This window comes from Hakea prostrata, unplaced genomic scaffold, assembly GCF_041222555.1.
Source record: "Hakea prostrata isolate BN-2017 unplaced genomic scaffold, UWA_Hpros_2 contig_34, whole genome shotgun sequence".
NCBI lineage: Eukaryota > Viridiplantae > Streptophyta > Magnoliopsida > Proteales > Proteaceae > Hakea > Hakea prostrata.
The window spans coordinates 142,884-164,185 of record NW_028291153.1 but is presented as its reverse complement, the minus strand read 5'-3'; the positions used below and the strand labels follow the sequence as shown (position 1 = coordinate 164,185).

Below are 21,302 nucleotides of genomic sequence, written 5' to 3'. Positions count from 1 at the left end.
AGGAATCATATCTATGATATTCAAATATAGAAACTAGATTCATGCTATCTATGTAATTAAGGAAATAACCATCCTTACCTTTTATAACTCGCAAAGGAATCCTAAGAAATCAAGTAAGATCTCGGCAAACTTGAGAAGAAGGTCCTAAACAAGTATATACAACATATTAGGAAAGATCCCTAACAGAAAAGATACCAAAACATCCAACATAGACCAATTCTGGAGTTGCTGTACTCATTGGTCTAGTGGATTGGTCGACTGGTCCAGTCGACCAATCAGTCGACCAATGCAGACAGTAGCCTAAAAAAAAACAAAGTTTTAAGATATGAAATCCGAATTTGGTGGTTCAAAAGGGTACTAATCAAGGGGTAGACTACATCAGTAGTATTCTAACATATAGGGGACCTCAAAACACTAATCCAATCAAGATATCAAGATCCAAATTAGGAAACAAAAAGTTACCGTAATTAAATCAACCATGGATCTTGATGAATTTGAAATAGAAAACAAAGACAAGAACAATAGGAGGATGGATCATTGCTTCAGGTAAAGGTATCATGAAAACATACTTAGATCCTCAAGGAACAAGGCTTAGAAGCATAAATCTAAATAAGGAAATAAAACCTACCATATATGTAACTACCATGCATCATGAAGAACACATAGTAAGGTAGAAGAGAACACTAGAGATCTATAGATTATGGATCATGGAAGGAAAACACAATAATTAACTACTAACATGATCAACATAGAAGATCCAAAGAGATCAGAATTCAGATTAGAAGTTTAACAAAGATTAGATCATGGTTTGATCATGATTCCTTCAAAAGCTTGCAATGATCATGGTTAAGATCATTGTTCTAGCCTCAAATCCTTAGGATGATCATGAGAACATGTTCCAGAGATGTTTGCAACAGAGAATGCAGCATCTCTTCTACTGTCTCAACTCAAAAAGGAAAGAAAAACAAAGATGGAGGAGAAGAAGAGAGAGTAGACATACCTTTTGATGCAAAAAGAAGAGTTTCGACGAAGATCCGTCAAGAAAACACCAAGGATGCAAGAGAGATGACTTGCAGAGGTCTTTGGTTCGTTCCAGAGAGTTTGGAGGCAGCAAATACGAAGTGGACTCGAGATTGGACTTAAATAGAGCAAGAACAACCTAATTGCCAAAGACAGCACTCATTGGTCGAGTGGATTGGTCGACTGGCCCAGTCGACCAATCAGTCAACCAATGCTGACAGCAAGACCAAAACAGGGAATTGAAGGTCCAGATCAAATCCAATCCTAAAGGGGTTTTGCACACAAGTCAAGTGACTTACCTAATAGGTAGAAATGCCTTCAAACCAAGATAGAGAGCACTCCAAGTCCATCAACTAATCAGATCTTCATCTGGATTCAGTTTCCATAAATAGAACCTCATCATCAACTTTCATGGATTCAAAGCCAGACACCAAGTCCTCTAGTGGGATGGCCCAAAGCTGACTTCTTACTTTACTTCGGGTCATCGGACCTACAAATAACAAGGTTTCCGGGTCAAGGTTAGGCTGGGTTTTACAATTATCATACATCCTCTCACCTTTATGATCACATTTACACCTTGATATTATCTGGCTTTTCGACACTCGATTTATTGAATCTTATCTTATTCATGATATTTAGTATTAGTTGTTTTTACCTTGATTATTATTGTTCATGATTATGTTATCGTGTATGTGGGAGGCATGGTCCCTCGATTCTTGATCCTTGGACTGTGGATCACATTCCCGGGTATGCCAGATGGGGTACCGGCTGTGTGGATGTGACACATAGAGTATTGGTCAATACAGGCTCTTCCACAGATTTTTTTGTCCTACAAAGCTTATCAGAAACTAAAGACCGAGAAGGACTTGATGGAGCCATCATCCACGCACTTATATGGATTTGTTGGGTCGTCGGCCATAGTCGAAGGATCAGTTCAACTGGACCTTTCGGTTGGAAATTTCTTAAGGAAACTACCATTCGGGTGAATTTCCTGGTGGTTTGGGAGCTCTCCAGCTTATAATGTTATCCTCGGCAGGCCATCCATAACAAAGCTAGGTGCGGTAGTCTCAACGAAGCATATGAAGATCAAGTTCCCGACTGATAAGGGAATTGGCCAGATATCTTCCGATTAGAGAATCTCCTAACAATGCTATGTAGCGTATTTGAAGGACAAGGATGGCTCAAAGAAGGCCACAACATTACCGATTGAGATACGTGACGATTGGGATGAGGAAGAGATGCAAAGACCTGAGCCAGTAGAGAAATTGGAGCGAATCCAGCTGGATCCTGATGATGAAAAAAGAACAACTCATATTGGATCCGAACAACTGGAGGAGTTCAAGTCACAATTGAAGATTTTCCTTCGGGAAAACAAAGATGTATTCGCATGGTCCTGCGGAAGACATGCCTGGAATAGATCGGCAAGTGGCAAAGCATAAGATTTGGATAGATCTGAAAAGCCAAACCAGTGATCCAGAGAAGAAGAAACTTTTCAATAGAAAAGCACGAGGCTATCAGAAGTGAAGTTGAGAAGTTAAAGAATTCAGGGTTCATTGAGCCTATTGAATACCCGACCTGGTTGGCCAATGTGGTAATGGTCAAGAAGGCCAATGGAAAATGGAGGATGTGTACTGATTACATGGACCTCAACAAATCTTGCCCGAAAGACTGCTATCCATTGCCTCGGATAGATCTTTTGATAGATGCCACAGTAGGATACGAAACTCTGAGTTTCATGGATGCTTATTCAGGGTACAACCAGATTCTCATGAATCAAGAAGATGAAAAGTTCACTGCTTTCATGACCGATCATGAAAGTTTCTATTATAAAGTCATGCCGTTGGCTTGAAGAATGCAGGAGCAACCTATCAGAGGGTAGTGAACAAGATTTTCATAGATCTGATTGGGAAGAACATGGAGACTTATGTGGATGATATGCTAGTAAAGAGCGTGGCACGTTCGGAGCATATTACTGATTTAGCAAAGGTATTTTCGGTACTACGAAAATACCAAATGAAGCTGAACCCAGAGAAGTGCGCGTTCGGCGTATCCTCGGGAAAGTTCTTGGGTTTCATGGTATCACAAAGAGGTATAGAGGCTAACCCATCCAAAATACAAGCTTTGATTAACATGGAACCTCCAAAGACCGTTAGGATGTGCAATGCTTAATAGGGAGAGTAGCTGCATTAAACCGCTTTATCTCATAGTCGGGAGAGAAGTGTCTCCCTTTCTTCAAAGCCTTGAAGGATCTAAGGGGGAGCAAAGAGGCCTCTGAGCCAACAGCCCGATCCATCTTAGTTCAATTAGGAAGTCTACGCACAACGAGACCGAAGTCATGCGAACTCAGAACCAAGAGCAGCATTTGTTTTGATGAGTGCCAAAAGGCGTTTGAAAACTTGAAAGAAACTCTCGGTAAGCCACCTCTTTTATCTCAATCGGAAAAGGGAGAAACTTTGCAGGTCTACTTGGCTACATCACCCTCGGCCGTGAGTGCAGTTCTCGTTCGGGAGAAGGAAAGAAAGCAATGGCCAATCTATTATGTTAGCCATGTGCTCCTTGATGTAGAAACGCGGTACTCCCAAATCGAGAAGCAGGCTTTGGCCCTCATAATGGCAGCACGAAAATTAAGGCCATACTTCCAGGCACATCCAATAGAGGTATTAACTAATTTTCCTTTAAAAAAAGTTATTCATAAGCTTGATTTGTCTGGAAGAATGGTGGCATGATCGGTTGAGCTGGGTGAATTCGAAGTAAATTTCAAGTCCCATATGATGATTAAGGCTCAGGCGCTAGCGGATTTTGTTGTGGAAACCACGACTCCGATGGAAAAAGAAACCGAGCCGAGTATCCCAACCATGTGGGAGGTATACGTTGATGGTTCGAGCAATAAGCATGGGGCTGGAGCGGGAGTCTTACTCAAGAGTCCAGCAGGCTTTATCATTCGATATGCCTTGAGGTTCGCCTTTGAAGCAATTAACAACGAAGCTGAATATGAAGCTTTGATAGCCGGACTCCGTTTGGCTAAAGCCCTGACGATAGTTGATGTAACTATCTTTAGTGACTCGTAGCTGATTGTTAATCAGGTGCAAGGAGAGTATGGCGTCAAAGAACCCTGATTGCAGAAGTACTAGGAAATCATGCGGGCATTACAAAGGAATTCAAAGATCTAAAAGTGTGCCAGATCCCGAGGAAGCAGAATACAATGGCAGACGAACTCTTAAGATTGGCTAACACCAAGGAAAAGACGCTTGAGCCTTCGATTTATGTAGAAGAGTTAGCACTCCCGAGCAGTCAGGAGAAAGAGGTATCCTATATCGAAGCTGAGTGCTGCTGGATGGACCCGATTGTGGAATATCTTCGGGACGACAAATTACCAGAAGAAGCAAAAGAGGCCCGGATAGTTCGGGTACGAGCATCAAGATTCACTATGCAGAACGGAAGGTTGTACCAAAAGTCTTATGCTGGACCACTCCTCAGATGCTTGGGCCCTAAAGGTTTGAGAATCTCTTTGGCGGAAGTTCATGAAGGGATTTGTGGGGCGCACATGGGTGGTCGAGCCTTGGCCCACAAATTCCTCAGGCTTGGGCTATACTGGCCAAAAATTCAAGAAGCCGCAATGGATTATATTTGCTGCTGCAAAAATTGTCAAATTCATGCAACGATATCAAAAAGGCCTGCAAGAACCCTAATTTCAATTCTTGATCCCATCCCATTTGCAATGTAAGGAATTGATATTATGGGTAAATTCACCATGGCATCTAGCGGACGGGAATATCTCATTGTGGCCATCGACTATTTTACAAAATGGGTTGAAGCAAGCCCCTTGGCGGCAATTACAGAAAAGAAGGTGGAGAAGTTCGTGCTAGAATCCATCATTCATTGATTCGGATCCCAAAAATCAGTTAACGATCACGGTACACAATTTGACAATCCTCAGTTCAAGCAATTCTATAGCACTTACTTGATCAAACACCAAATGTCATCAGTCGCGTATCCTCAGAGTAATGGCCAAGTGGAAGTCACGAACCGAACGTTGTTGGAAGGAATAAAGAATAGACTGGATTCTAAAAAATCCTTGTGGGTTGAAGAGTTTCCCAACGTTCTTTGGGCATACCGAACCACATTTCGGACACCCACGGGAGAAACTCCTTTCAGGTTGGCGTATGGGTCTAAGGCATTGGCACCGGTAGAAGTAATGGTGGGAACACTTATAGAAAGAGAATTCGAAGAAAAAGCGAATGAAAAAGGATTGCTGGACAGCTTGCAATTATTGGATGAGGTTCGAGCAAAGGCTATTGCCCAAACTCAACATTATTAGCGAAGGATCGCATCACACTACAACTCCCGAGTGAAGCACCGACAGTTCCATTCGGGGGATTTGGTCTTAAGGAATATCTTGGCTTTGGATCCGCATAACCAAAAGAAGCTAGATCCCTCGTGGGAAGGACCGTACAAGTTAAAGAATATAGCTATTGAGCACGAACTAGATCGGTTGTGGAATGCAAGGCACTTGAACAAATACTATCCATAGGGATGTAAAATTTTTGTTTCTGATGTAGTCTTCTGCTTATTCAATGCAATTTCCAGTTTCAAACAATAAATCTTTTGATTGGCTACATATCAGAAATCGAACGTTGAATCAAAAGGCTTTGGTTTAAAACCCGAGTGAGACCTTCAAATGATGAGGGTGTTTAATCAAAAGGCTTCAGTTTAAAACCCGAGTGAGACCTTCGAATGATGATGGTGTTTAATCAAAAGGCTTCGGTTTAAAACCCGAGTGAGACCTTCGAAAGCTTAAAGAATTTTTAAGGAAATTCTTAAGTATGCTAATTATAGGGCATTGCTCGAATAAGACCTCAGAAAGCCTAAAAGGCTTCTTAGGAATCCCTAGGTAAAGGCATCGGATTAACACCCGAGTGGAACCTTTGAAAGCTTAGAAGAATTCTTAGGAATCTCTAAGTAAAGGCATCGGCTTAAAACCCGAGTGGGACCTTCGAAAGCTTAGAAGAATTCTTAGGAATCTCTAAGTAAAGGCATCGGCTTAAAACCCGAGTGAGACCTTCGAAATCTTAGAGGAATTCTTAGGAATCCCTAAGTAGAGGCTTCGGTTATGACAGAATAAAATTTTGCACGACTACAATTCCGACCAACTAAAAGGAAAAATTCTAAGGAATTTTGAAGAAGGCTTCAGTAAGAAACCCGAACAAGATCTCCAGGCATCGAAAAAGTGGAAGGATAAAGTTAATTCTTTATTCCCTTAGTGACCAGAAGGGGCCAACCTTTACAGTATCAAAAAGATTTCCTTAGAAAGGATACAAGTGACACAACAGTTGTCAAGGCCAATTTCCTCATCCGGTCAAAAAACGGTAAATTCTGAGTATCATCATCAGTGATTGCGAAGAGTTCCGTAGGCTTCCATTTTTCGAATGAGAGTTGGGAAGAAAAATCAAAGCAAGATCCCTCGTCCTCGGCGATTGCAAAGAGTTCCGTAGGCTCCCACCTACAAAAGGTCGAGAGGAACTCCACAATTCCATACCCTTCGTCTAGCTTTTCTGGGGAAGACTGTGAATAATTCCGTAAGCTTCCCCCAAGTAAAAGCAAGAAGAATGAAGAACGTGAGGAACGACGAACTCTAGGCTTCATCCTCTTTTCCCTTTTCGACTGATGTGGAAGCTTGATCTGTATCCAAGTTGACATTCGGGACAAGCTCTCCATGGACCACTTCTCTAAAGGGGGACAGAGGAGGAGAATCATCAAGATATAGCATTATATCCGAATCTGGAGTAGGCAAGTCCACCAAGTCTTCAGCCCAGTCGGGAGGAGGGAGTTGCATCTCTTCAAATACTTCGGGATGGCAGTGCATCTAGTGAGGAGCCATATCAAAGTTCGGATTCCTCTTTAAGATCGACTTCCAAACTTCATTCTGGCCTTCTTGGTAAGCCTGCAAATGATAGATATCCAACATATCATCAAAAGGTTTACTGTGCAAATATTTGAAGATGCAAGCCGTCCGGACTTCGACGGGAATACGTTCGAGTTTAGAAGGAGCTGCGTGCCTTTGGAGTTCGATAATCTTCGCTCTAGATTCCTTCAGCTCCCCCGAGAGCTTCTCAACTTCCCACTCTAAGCTACGAATGCTCCCTTTAGCAACATCCAGATCCGAGGAGAGCTGCTTGATCTCTGTGTGAAACCCAGCCCTAACCTTGACCCGAAAACCCTGTTGTTGTAGGTCCAACAACCCGAAGTAAGGCAAGAAGTCAGCTTTGGGGCATTTCAGTAGAAGACTTGGTGGCTGGATTTAAATCCATGAGTGTTGATGTCAGTGTTCCATTTATGGAAACTGCACCCTGTTGAAGATTGGATTAGTTGATGGACTTGGAGTGCTCTCTGTATTGGTTCGAAGGCATTTCTACCTACTAGGTAAGTCACTTTAGGTGTGTGCAAAACCCCGTTATGTTTGGACTTGATCTGAGCCTTCAATTCCCTGTTTTGGTCTTGCTGTCTTGATTGGTCGACTGGACCAGTCGATCAATCCAATCGACCAATTGGTTCTGTTTTTTCTAATTAGGTTGTGGCTACTCTATTTAAGTCTAATTTCGGGATTACTCCGCCTCATCTACCTCCTAAGCCTCTGGAACGAGTTAGAACTCCATTTTAATCAATTCCCCTGCATCCTTGGTTGATATCTCGCAAGAACTGAAGTAATCTTCATCCTCCTGCATCAAAGGTATGTCTATTTTCTCTTCTCTATCTCTGAATTTCTTTTCTTTATTATTGTTCTTGATTGAGATTAGGAAGGAGATGCTGCATTCTTGCAACCATCTATTCCATGATCTCATTCTATGCTTTGAGATTTATGATCATCGTCATGATCTCAACCCTAGCCGAATTAATTCTTGAAACCCTAACCCTTGTATGATCTTTCTAGAAACTTTTTTGTAACCTCCCATGCGAGGGAAACCTCATGGGTAATATTTATGTTAATCTAAATTTGATCTTTCTATGGTTTTTCTTGTTATTATTGGCCAACCATTAATTCCCTTTCATCCTGTGATCTCAACCTTTTCATGGGGGCCATAAAGGTTGAAAACCTAGTTTCTTGTGTCAAATCTAGAACCCATGTTTTGATCTTGTTAATAGCCAATCAATGTGTTTTTTATTACATGATTTGTAACCTATCAACCTCTAGTTCTTTATCCTTGATCATACCAATGTTTTCTTCATTATCCATGATTAACCTAATTAGGGTAAACTTTTGGTTCCTAATTTGTAACCTAGAAACTTGATTTGATTAGTGGTTTGATGACCTCTATATACTAGTATACTGCCATTAAAGTTTCCCCCTTATTTTGTACACTTTAGAACCACCAAATTCGGTTCTATTTTCCCAAAATTCGGATTCTTGTAGGATACTGTCTCGGTTGGTCGACTCATTGGTCGATTGGGGCAGTAGACCAATCCAATCGACCAATGAGTCCCGCAACCTCATTCTTGGTCTGTTTTGATTGTTTCGATATCTTTCCTTCTAGGTATCTTTCCTAACATGTTGTATACACTTGCTTAAGACTTTCTTCTTAGGTTTAGTCAAGGTCTTACTTGTTTCCCCAAGATTCCTTTGCGAGTTTTAAGGTAAGGACAGTTATTCCTTAATTACATAGATCGCATACTCTCTGGTTTCTACCTTATGAAACCATGAGTTTATTTACTGTTCTTATAGTTTATACTTCTGATGTACTACTGTAACTACAGTAGTACTTCACTTATGTTTTCTTTTTATTATTTAAGCTTGTATAAATTGCTTATTACTATATTGTTTAACGATTAGCTTATGCTTTTACATTCTCTTTTATATGATGGACTGTTGGTTGTGTATGTCATGACTGATCTGAGAATGTGTTTGACTAGGTATGGTTTGGGATTGAGAGGTGTCCTTTTGACATTTATGTCCTTGGACATTATCGAAAATAGTATGGGATGTTTCCGGGGTTGCCCATCGACGCTTTCCCGAATCATTGATTGTCATACCTAGGGCTGTCTAGCAGTGTTTGGCTAGGATGTCCCCGTTATATCAGACCCAAATCAGAAGGGTATTGAGACCGAACGACCGTGGTAGCAGTGTGATTCACGGGTGCTTAAGATCGGTAACCAACCCGTGAGAGGACGGGAATCATATTGTGGGCTATTTATTGGAGGGTTGCATATGGCTAGACTTGGGCTCATAGGCGCTTAAGACCGGTAACCAACCCGTGAGAGGACATGAGAGCTTCCCGTTTACCATATGTGGATAACCAATAAGGTTGATGAGTCCGTAGTCCGGGACTATTAGGACTCTAGTGGAAAGGATACCGGAAAGGATCGCCCGGGGTGAAGAATGGAGGTATCTGGACCTGAGTTGATGTAACTAAGTAGATGACTTGCATTGGGCTAGGGTTTACCCTGACATGCGCCAGTACTTAGACCAAACGGTGATGTGAGAGAGAGGTGACTTAACCCCCAGCCATGGATTGTCCCGAGGGATGCCGGACCCACTACCAACAGGAGCCGAGTGACTGACCTACCCAAAGAAGTACGGTGCTATGACTTAAAGCATGTCTACCAATAGAGACCAGCATACATAGAGTTTAGATGCATACATATATTATCTGTTTCATATTGCATTGCATCTTGTTATGTTCTGCCACATGTTATTTATGTTGTTATGGATTAACTACCTTACTGAGTTTCTTCAAAACTCATTCCTTTTTTTTTCTACAATGTTTTATTAGATTATTCTACAGTTCTTGACTACTATGAAGAACAGTACAATGAAGCGCAAGCCGATGAAGCGTACTACATGCAAGGTGTTGGCAACAATCAAGATTACTCTGATGATCCCTCAAGCGATCACATTTCGTACTACGATTAGAGGCAACGTGGAATTAGAACATCTCAGTTAGATTAATGAAGTCCACTGTTTTGAAGATGTCATCTATAGGATAGAAGACTCTTAGTTTAGTTATCTTTCTTATTTTCTTTTGTTTCAGTTGTTATTCTTTTTAGACTTATACTATGTTTTGCTGTATTTGTGGAGGAAGTTTCCGCCTCTCTCTACTTCTTTTGATATCTTCGGATATCTAGTATCATTTTCCGCACTCTGATTATATTGTTTATTCATTTCTTGATTTGAATCTTTCTTTATAATATTTAAACCTTGATTATTTCCTGTTTATGATTATGTTATTGTATATGTGGGAGGATGATTTTCTCGATACATGATCTTCGGGGCTGTGGATCACACTCCCGGGTATGCCAGTTAGGGTACCGGCTGGGGGGATGTGACACTCTTCACTCTAGCCACGTCCCAGAGCCTGTCCTGAAGGCGTTCAATCTCAGCGTCTATGACTTTGGCTTCCTCCCGAAGCTTGGAAAGATCGGAATGCAATCTCCCGATCCAAAAAGATGATTCCACTTGTTTGTGGAAGTTATCAGCCGTACTCTTACAACATTACGAGAGTTCTTTAGAAATTAAAGGCATTCCAGAAAGAAAGAAGACAAAAAAACAAGACTCACATTACTAATGAGTTCATGATGGCTTCGTCAGGGATGGAGGTGAAGGCTCTGCTTTCGGTATGCATCTGGGTGAAGGAACAACATTCCAATGCCTTTTCAAAGTTTCCCGTCACAAAGCCAGACCTCTTCAATGACCAAGAGGGCATGTACACTTCATCATCGGAATGTGGGCGTTTTCTCTTAGAAGCAACACCCCCGGCCTCCTAGAAAACTTCCCGATCCTCCATCATCTGGGTAGGAACCTCTATGGCCAAGGGAGACTTGGCGGAAGATGCCAACGAGGTAGCAGCTGATGCTTTCAAGATCTGAATGTTGGAAGAGGGAACCATGCTTTCCTCTTCAGACCTAACAATCTCTTTCTCTAAGGAAGATGCCAACGAGGTGGCAGCTGATGCTTTCAAAATTTGATCATTGGAAGAAGGAACCACGTCTACCCCTTCAAACCAAACAACCTTTTTCTCTGCCGAAGTAGTCTTCTTGGCAGCCTTTGACTGAACGGCATCCGAATTAAACCTTGGAGGCACTGAAAGAACGACAGAGAGTGCTATAGTCCAAGGAAAGGTGTGGAGATGCTTCCATCGGCTAGGGTCATAGCATGCATAGTTAGTCAAAACAATATTTCTAAAGCCAAGCATCACAACTGGGTGATAGTGCTGGAAGCCTTAGTCATTTATAGCATCTACTTGGGACATCACATCAACTTATCCTCCATCATTTAGCAGGTCATGATCGACCGAGAGACCTTAGCTTTTGGCCAACTTCTGACACTCATCTTCAGGCATTTTGATGTAGACCTAGATACAAAGGTGCTTACAGAGGATCTGGGAATGACATCAGAACTAGGATGCTTGGACAGATGCAACTCAATGATGCAGTGAGGTCCGAGGGCGAGGATGAGGCTAATACATATGTATGAGGCTGATCAGAGGCATGAGGATATTTTTGTGCCATGACACTTTGAGGTTGGAGGTTCTTCGCACTCGACTTTTGAGACATCGGATGTGACTCCTTAGTTGTCCGCGATGACTTCTATACTCGAGAGAATGAAGGTTAGACAGGAGAGGATGGAGATTTGTCAGGAGAGGATGGAGACTCACATTCTTTCCATGGATGGGAGGCTCACACAACTAGAGGAGGAGACTAGAGCTATTTGAGATCAGCTCGGCTCACAGAGACGATCTCCTAGATAGATAGTACTAGGATTTTCTTTTATGCTTACACTGATGTTTCTATTTTGTAAAACTTTCCTAGAAATTAATGAAATTCAGTTTGTTTCACTTTCTTATTCTGCATTATGCATTCCTTTATTGCATTAAGTTATATATTTATTTAGCATTCATAACCATGGTTACTATGCATTATTCAAATATTATGTATTATGCTTCATTTATTCAAGTTTCTAGTCCAAGGTTTTTTATTATTCACTTTAAGAAGATTGAGTCACTTTTAGATCTATGACTCAAGGATGTTCCATTATTGTTTTCTGTGTTTAGGATTTTCCATGAACCTGGAGCTCTGATACCACTCTGTCACATCCACCCAGCTTGTACCCAAATTGCGATACCTGAGTGTGTGATCCACAGCCTCAAAGATCAGTTCATAGCAAGCATCCTCCCACATTCACAATAATGTAATAAAAAACAAGACTAAATCATTGTATAAATATTATAAATGAAGTAATCAAGAATGATTCTTACCATTCAAATCAAAGTGCGGAAATAAGATACCAAAAGAATAATCAGATTATAGAGTGTAGCGGAAAATCACTCTATGACAACATCGGAAAGTAGATCAATCTCAAAAGGAATTACAACTGAATCAAATCTAAGAATAAGAATAAAACTAGGCTAAACATAGGTTTCTTCTAATTAAAATAGAGTATGTTTAGACGTAAAAACTTTAGTATCCCAACGCTGATACACTAGCTCCAGAGTCTAACTAATCCTTATACACTCCACCATCACACTAGTAGTCCTCACCGTTGTAGTCATAACAACTAGCACTTTGGGAACTGTATGTGTCGTCCGGTGCGGTCTCATAATATTGGTCTCGAAGTCATCAGTACCTGTAGAAAGATCTAACAAGCATTGTCCAAAAGGAATAAGTTCAAAAGAACTCAACAAGTAGTTCATTCACAAACAATACATATAACATGATTGCAGAATATACAAGATGCAATGTGATATGAGACAGTTATGCAAGTATACTGCTAACTCTATATATGTTGGTCTCTAGTGGCAAACATGCTTTAAGATAGAACACCATACTTCTCTAGGTAGGTCTCAAATCACTCTCCCTTAACCATCTTGGTATCTTGGGTTCTCTGGTGGTAATTGGGTTCTGCATCCCTCTCGGACATTCCATGACACATCCACCTAGCAGGTACCCTACCTGGCATACCCGAGTGTGTGATCCACAGCCCCAAAGATCAAGTATCGAGGTAATCAACCTCCCATATAGACAATAACATAATCATGAACATAAATAATCAATGTGCAAAGTATAAATGAGAGATCCAAATAAGGAAGGAATAAATCATATATCATCAGAGTACGAAAGGTAACAATAATGTCAAAATCATAAAGTAAAGTGAGGCGGAAATCTCACTCTACCAAAAGCGGAAAAGTAGTTCAAAAAGAAAGGAAAAGAGATCAACACTAATCCCAATAACAAGTACAATGAGTAATTAAATCGTTCTCAATCTTATAGAGAACATCTCTATAAGTATAAATCTAAAAAATGGCATAAGGGCGCTTCCACTCTATCGATGGACTAAGCATTGTGTGCATCATGACCACTCTTGGGATCTTCAATGTAATTGTCGTAACCGCAATCACCTTCTTGGAGATACGTCTCCTCTCCCTGTGCTTCTTCATACGAGCAGCCATAATACTCAGAACTTGTAGAGAAATCTAACAATACATAGCACAAAAGGAGTGAATTTCAAAAGAAACCCAATAAGGCAGTTAATCCATAATAACATAAAAAGCAGGATTTCAAAGCAAAGTAAGATGCAATGTGATATGAAACATATGATGCATTATGATTCTAACTCTTTGTATGCTGGTCTCTATTGGCAGACATGCTTTAAGTCATAGCACCGTACTTCTTTAGGAAGGTCTCATCACACAACGCCATTTGGTAGTGGGTCCGGCATCCCTCGAGACATTCCATGGCTAGGGGTATAGGTCACCGCTCTCTCACATCACCATTGGTGTGAAACCCGGCCCTAACCTTAACTCGGATACTCTTTTGTCTGTAGGTCCGAGGACCCGAAGTAGAAGTGAAAGTCAACTATGGGCCATATCAGTAGAAGATATAGTGTTCGACTCCGAATCTATGGAGATTGAAGATGATGCCCCATATTTGAAGACAGTGTTGGATATAGAAAAGAGACTATGCCTTGATGAAGAGAAAATTTGTTGATGACCATAGAGCTTGGTGGGATATGATTTAAAGCCATTTTTCCATGCTAGGTAAGTTATAGAATATGTGTTTAAAGTTTCGTTTGATTCCAAGTAGTGGAAGGCCCTCAAATCCCTGACTTTGGCTTTGCTGTCTGACTGGGTCGACTGCTTGGGTCGACTGGGCCAGGCTACCCAGCCAATCGACCCAGAGATGCTGAACTCGAGCAAAATCTTCTGTTTAGGTTATATTGCTATACATACCCCATGACTTCGTGATTTTAGTATCCCTAGCCTCCAAAACACTTAGAGAACAAAGGGAAACAATCTCCAAGCCTCCAAAAGTGTAGAAGAAGATCTAATCTTGCAAACTTGCTAGTTCTCTCTCTTGTTCTTCAATCAAAGGTTAGTATTCAATCTTTTGTGTTCTTGATTCATTCTTTCCATGATCACTCTCATCTCTGAACTGAGATTATGATGAAGATGCTGCAACCTTGTAGTCATATCTTTACAATCTCTTTTCATTCTCTTGTGCCATGATCATCTTACTCATTCTTAATATGATTTTTATGATTTCTTCTTAAACTATGATCATATTCTTATTTTGATTTATTCTAGCATTGTAGATGCTTCTCCATGATTATTCATACCTCTAATCTACTGTGTTCTTGCACTAGAATGAGATCTCATCATCTCTAGTTCATCTCTTTCGTTCATAGCATGTTTTCAATGAAAACCATGATGTTACCAAAATAGAAACTATGATTCCAAATTAGTAAGTATTGGTTTTAATGGTTGTTTGATGTCTAAATTATGCTTTTTAGTCTTAGACTACTGTGTTAGACATTCTCTCCAAGTTTCGTTGCATTCCGGATTGTGTAACATAGGTTTCGGATCAAGATTCTCTTTTAGAATTCGGATTTGCTCTTGGGCAGACTGCTTGGGTCGACTGACTCAGTCAACCTAGCCAATCAACCCACAATGACAGAATTGGATTTCTTCGTCCGTTTTGATTCGATTGATGCTCATTCTTTTAGGACTACTTCCTAAGACTGTATTATGTTATTCTAGGGTTTATTTGCTAATTTTGGATTCATCCTCTTGTTCATCCGGAATATATTCGAATCTATTTAAGGTAAGGAAAATTGTTACCATATTAACATAGATTGCATAGATTTAGTTTCTAATTTGGGAACTACTTAGATTTTCTACTGTTATGTTAGTTTATATTATGATTTGAATGCTGTAAGTACAATAGGATCTTATTTCCTTATTTACTTTATGTACTTGGATCATGTATGAATACTTATTCATGTATGTTGCTTATTCATTTAATCTTGTCTTATTATACTCTTTCATATGATGAGATATCTGTCGTGGATGATATGACTGAATTATGATTGTGATTGTCTAGGTATTATTTGGGATTGGGGAATGTCCTTTTGACATTTCTATCCTTGGACATCATTGGGAGTAGTATGGGATATTTCCAATGTTGCCCTTTGACATTTTCCCGGATTATTGGTTTTCATACCTAGGACTTGTCTAGCATTGTTTGGCTAGGATATTCCCTATTATATCAGACCCGATTCGGAAGGGTATTGAGACAGAACGACCCGTGGTAGCAATGGGGATTTATGGGCGCTCAAGACCGGTAACCAACCCGTGAGGGGACATGAATCACATTGTGGGGGCCATTTATGGGTAGAGTTGCATATGGATAGACTTGGGCTCATGGTCGTTCAAGACCGGTAACCAACCCGTGAGAGGACATGAGAGCTTCCCGTTTACTATATGTGGATGACCTATAGGGTTGATGAGTCCGTATTTTAGAGAGTCGGATACGCTGACTCTAGTGTGAAGGATACCGGAAAGGATCCCGAGAGGGGAGGAATGGACGTATCTGGATCTGAGTTGATGTAACTAAGTAGAAGAGTTGCATTGGGCTAGGCTTTACCCTGACATGTGCCAATACTTAGACCAATGGTGATGTCAGAGAGAGGTGACCTAAACCCTTTATCAAGGAATGTCTGAGGGATGCAGGACCCAACTACCACTAGCAGACCCAAGATGCCAAGATGGCTGAGGGGGAGTGATTGACCTTCGTAAAGAAGTATGGTGCTATGACTTAAAGCATGTCTATCTATAGAGACCAGCATACATAGAGTTAGACTCATACATGCATTGTCTGTCTCATATCATATCACATTATGCTTTGTTTATGCGATCATGTTATTTATGCTATTATGGAATTCTTGCCTTACTGGGTTTCTTTTGAAACTCACTCCTTTTGTACAACATCTTTTGTTAGATTATTCTGCAGGCCTTGATGACTATGAAGCTCAATATGAAGAAGAGCAAGATGAAGAAGCGTACAATACGCAAGGTGTTGGCAACTATGAAGATTACATTGAGGACTCCTTGAGTGGTCTTACTTGTTACCAAGATTAGCCCTACTGTGGAGTGGGAGCGTCTGAGCGTGAATGGTGAAGTCTATGTCTATGAAGACGTTCTTTATAAAGTAGAATAGACTTTAGCTTAATTAGACTATATCATTCTTCTTGTCTTTAGAATTAGTTGTAATCTCCTTTGACTTTCGATCTAAATTATGTTGTACTCGTGAAGTGAGATTCCACCTCACTCTACATTTGATTTTATATATCTATTGGTATCATTTCCGCACTCTGATGATTATCTTGTTACTTTACTTTAATTCATTTGAATAATATTGTTAACCTTGATTTAGTCTTGTTCTTGATTATATTATGTGAATGTGGGAGGTTAATTTACTAGATACTAGATCTTGTGGATTGTGGATCACACACTCGGGTATGCCAGATAGGGTACCAGCTGGGTGGATGTGACAATTGGTCTAAGTACTGGTGCATGTCAAGGTAAAGCCTAGCCAACTGCAAGTCTTCTACTTAGTTACATCAACTCAGCTCCAGATACGTCCATTCCTCGCCCCTGGTGATCCTTTCAAGTATCCTTCACACTAGAGTCCTCATAGTCCCTGACTACGGACTCCTCAACCCTATTGGTTATCAACATATGGTAAACGTGAAGCTCTCACATCCCCTCACGGGTTGGTTACCGGTCTTGAGCACCCGTGAGCCCAAGTCTATCCATATGCAACCCTACCAATAAATGGCCCCCACAATGTGATTCTTGTCCTCTCACGGGTTGGTTACCGGTCTTGAGCACCCGTGAATCCCCGTTGCTACCATGGGTCGTTCGGTCTCAATACCCTTCCGATTAGGGTCTGGTATAACGGGACATCCTAGCAAAACACTACTAGATAGCCCTAGGTATGTCTGTAATATCCAGCCCTATTCTAACCTTGACCCTGACCCGGATCCACTGTTGTATTCAGATCCGAAGACCCGAAGCGGTGGAAGAAGAGATTTATGGACCATTCTGATTGATGATCATGATTCGGAGACCGAGCCCATGGACATTGACAATGATACCCCTTGCTTAAATGCATTGTCAGTGTTTAAGGAAAGTCTGCGCATCGGAGAAGATTAATATGGTTGATGTACAAAATGACCTCCTGTGCACAATCCAAAGGTATTCCCCGAAACTAGACTCCTTGATTGAATTGTGGAAGAAAACCTCACTCAATTTGACCTTGTATAGCCTTTCAAATCCCTACTTGAAGTTGCTGTTCTAAACCTGAGTTTTCTGCTGGAAATATTTTGGTCGATCCTTTTGGTCGATACCATCGACCAAGGACCATCGACCAAAATATCCCAGTCTGCCAAGTTAATGATTCCATGGAATATTCATTTTCTATTTAATATAACCTCGAGCCTTGAGCCATTTTGCAATCATTTTCTCACCTGGGAACGTGGGGAGAGCTTCCCAAAACAGCTCCTTGGTTAGTGTGAAGGGTACCTCATCAAAGACACTTAGTTTATCATTGATTCTTGTCTTCATCTTCCACACTAAGGTATGACTCCTCATTCCACTCTCTACCCTACCATTTTCTACTCTTTTCTATTGTCACCTTGCTGATGAGACATTGGGAATGGTGCTGCAACCTTGCAACCACCACTCCAAGTGTCTACTCATGTTCAATCCATGATTTCCTTAGCTATTCATTGATGCTATGCTTCTATCTCATGCCTAGCATATGTATTCCATGATTTACCTATTTACATCATGCCATTTGATACCAAACTGAGCTATAGAGTGTATTATGTTCATGTTTAACATTGCCATATGATTCCAATCGAATTTCTATTAATTCCTCTAAATATTGCATGCTATTCCACATCAATGCAATCAATTCCAACTCATGCCATCATGTTTATCACTTGAACTTGATAGCTCAAATTGGGCCTTTTTATTTAGACCATTGGATTGGGTTAATTTCTTGATTTATAGTGTCCTACTACTGTTGTTAAGTATGCCTCCAAGTTTCAGATTGATCCGAACACCGGAAGACTCATTTCGGACCAAAATCCCCAAAATCCACTATTCTGTCCCGAAGACAATTTTGGTCGATCCTTTTGGTCGATACCATCGACCAAGACCATCGATCAAAGTTGTTGCTGACAACAACCTTGGTCAGTTTTGATCCAAATGACATCCGATCTTCCCGACTTCTTTTCTAACTTATTATTGATGTTTATTTAGGGCCTTAACAATTCTGTTGGACTATTCTTGGTATTCTCAATTCATCATCAATTCATCCAAGGTAAGGATGGTTATCTCCATAAACATATAAGTCATCAAATATTGAATTGTGCTTTATTTAAAGAATGAAATCCCTTAATTTCCTTTCAATCATTATGAGACTCATTACATATGTGTTAGAGCAAAGTAGTATTTAAATCTTTATACTCTTGTTGTGTTACTTTATCATTTTGATTTGCTTATGTTTATAATGATTCGTTTCAATATCATGATTTGATTACTATTATGAATATGCATTGGATGCATGAGAAATGATGAGATTGGATGTGTGATTGCTTACGTATGACTTGGGATTTGGGGGGTGTCCTACTGACACTTCTGTCCTTGGGCATCGGAGGGAATAGTATGGGATGTTCTCCGATGGTGCCTATCGACACTCTCCCGAGTTATTGGATGACACACATAGGATTGTCTAGTTGTGTGGCTAGGTTCATCCTTGTCGTGTCAGACCCGAATCGGAAGGGCATTGAGACCGAACAACCCGTGGTAGTGAATGGTTGGATGGGCGCTCTAGGCCGGTAGCCAATCCGGTAGGGGACATAAACCATGCTACGGATACCTGAAAGGGGCCATTTATTGGTAGAGTTGCATATGGATAGACTTGGGCTCACGGGCGCTCAAGACCGGTAACCAACCCGTGAGAGGACGTGAGAGCTTCCCGTTTACTATATGTGGATGACCAATAGGGTTGATGAGTCCGAAATCCGGGATTTCGCTGACTCTAGTGTGAAGGATACCGGAAAGGATCGCCGGGGGCGAGGAATGGACGTATCTGACTTGACCGACTGAGTATATGACTTGCATTGGGCTAGGCTTTACTATGACATGCGCCAGTACTTGACCAAATGGTGATGTGAGAGAGCGGTGACCGATCCCCTTACCACGGCTTTTTGATGACTTTATCGATCTTCCCCGGGCATTCCCAAGATATGGAAATGGGAGATGACTGACAACCCAGAGAAGTACGGTGCTATGACTTAAAGCATGTCTACCCTAGAGACTAGCATTCATAGAGTTAGGCTCATATCTGCATCATATGTTCCATATCGCATTGCATTATTATATGTTCTGAATGTGTATGATTTCTAATTATGGAATAACTTCCTTGCTGAGTTCTTCGAACTCATTCCTTTTTGTGCAAATGTTTTAGATTACATTCCAGGTACCGAAGATTACAATGGCACCTCCTATGAGGCGGACTATGATTCCACATACTACCCTCTGGGTAGTGGCGTCGGTGAAGATCTGTATATTGGAGCCAGGAGGATTACTATCCGCACCAGGGTTAGCACCACAGTTGTGCGGGAGCGGCAGCGTTGGGTTTACTTCATCCATATTGTTGAGGAGACTACCATTAGTATAGAAGAAACCCTAGCATAGTGCCCCATTCCCCTGGTGTATTTGTGGAACCTTGGATTTTGTAATTAACTTATTTTTGGGATTATCTCTTGACAGTTAGACATGTATTTGACGTTATCACATTTCTTTTCCGCTGCTTTGAGAGAGTGGTTATCATACCTTCTCTCACCCTTATGATTATGCTTATACTTTAATGTTATTGTCTTCCGCACTCTGATTTATTTAGTCTTATCTTATTCATGATACTTAGTATTAACTGTTTTTACCATTGATTATTATTGTTCATGATTATGTTACCGTGTATGTGGGAGGCATGGACCTCAGATCATTGATCCTTGGACTGTGGATCACATCCCGGGTATTCCAAATGGGGTACCGGCTGGGTGGATGTGACAATGTCAACCAATAGTTTAGGAAGGTGTCAAAGGGCATCTCCGAAAACAGCCCATAATATTCCCGTAGGTGTCCAAGGACAGAAGTGTCAAAATGACACCTCCCCTTTCCAAACCATACATAATCATTCACAACCATAATTCAATCATCTCACAATTATAGTAACTCCCCATATGGAAAGTAATCAAACACATGATTCAACTCACATATAATTGGCAATTAAAGCCATACATGAACTAGTTAGCATAAACAAGTAATGCTACTGTAATTAGAGTAATTGCATCAGTAGTACATCAATATAAGAATCTATTTATGGAAATAAATCAGCGAGATTCAAATATGGAAACTAAATCATGCAATCTATGAAATTAAGGAAATAACTATCCTTACCTTAAATAACTCGCAAAGAATCTTGGGGATGAAGGAAGATCTTGTCTAAACTTGGAAAGAAAGTCCTAAACAAGTATACATATCATATTAGGAAAGAAACCTAGAAGGAAAGAGATCAAATCATCCAAAACAGACCAAATATGAGGTTGATGCCCTCAATGGTCGATTGATTGGTCTACTGACCCAGTTGACCAACAGGGTTAGTGACAGACAAAAACAGAGATTTCTGAATCAAAATCCGAATTTTGTGATTCAAAATGAAACCAAACAAGAAGGAATATGCAATGACAGTGTATTGGTCTATAGAGGACTTCTAAACCCTAATAACATCAAGTCTTCAAGTCACAAAATAGGAAATAAAAACTTACCATAATTAGATCAATCATGGTTCTTGGAGAAATCATGGCAAATTCATGGATGAGAAACTATAGAGTGATGGATTAATAATCTGATAAAGACTTCATGAAAAACATGTATACATCTTCT

At 40.6% G+C, this 21,302-nt stretch overlaps 1 protein-coding gene across 1 annotated transcript; it reads left to right on the top strand.

Moving 5' to 3' along the window:
* The first annotated feature begins 4,222 nt into the window (after window positions 1-4,222).
* LOC148999146 (uncharacterized) lies at window positions 4,223-4,744 on the top strand. Its single transcript, XM_089141432.1, has one exon. The coding sequence runs from the start codon at window positions 4,223-4,225 to the stop codon at window positions 4,742-4,744; it is 522 nt and encodes a 173-aa protein (XP_088997558.1).
* Window positions 4,745-21,302: the final 16,558 nt, after the last annotated feature.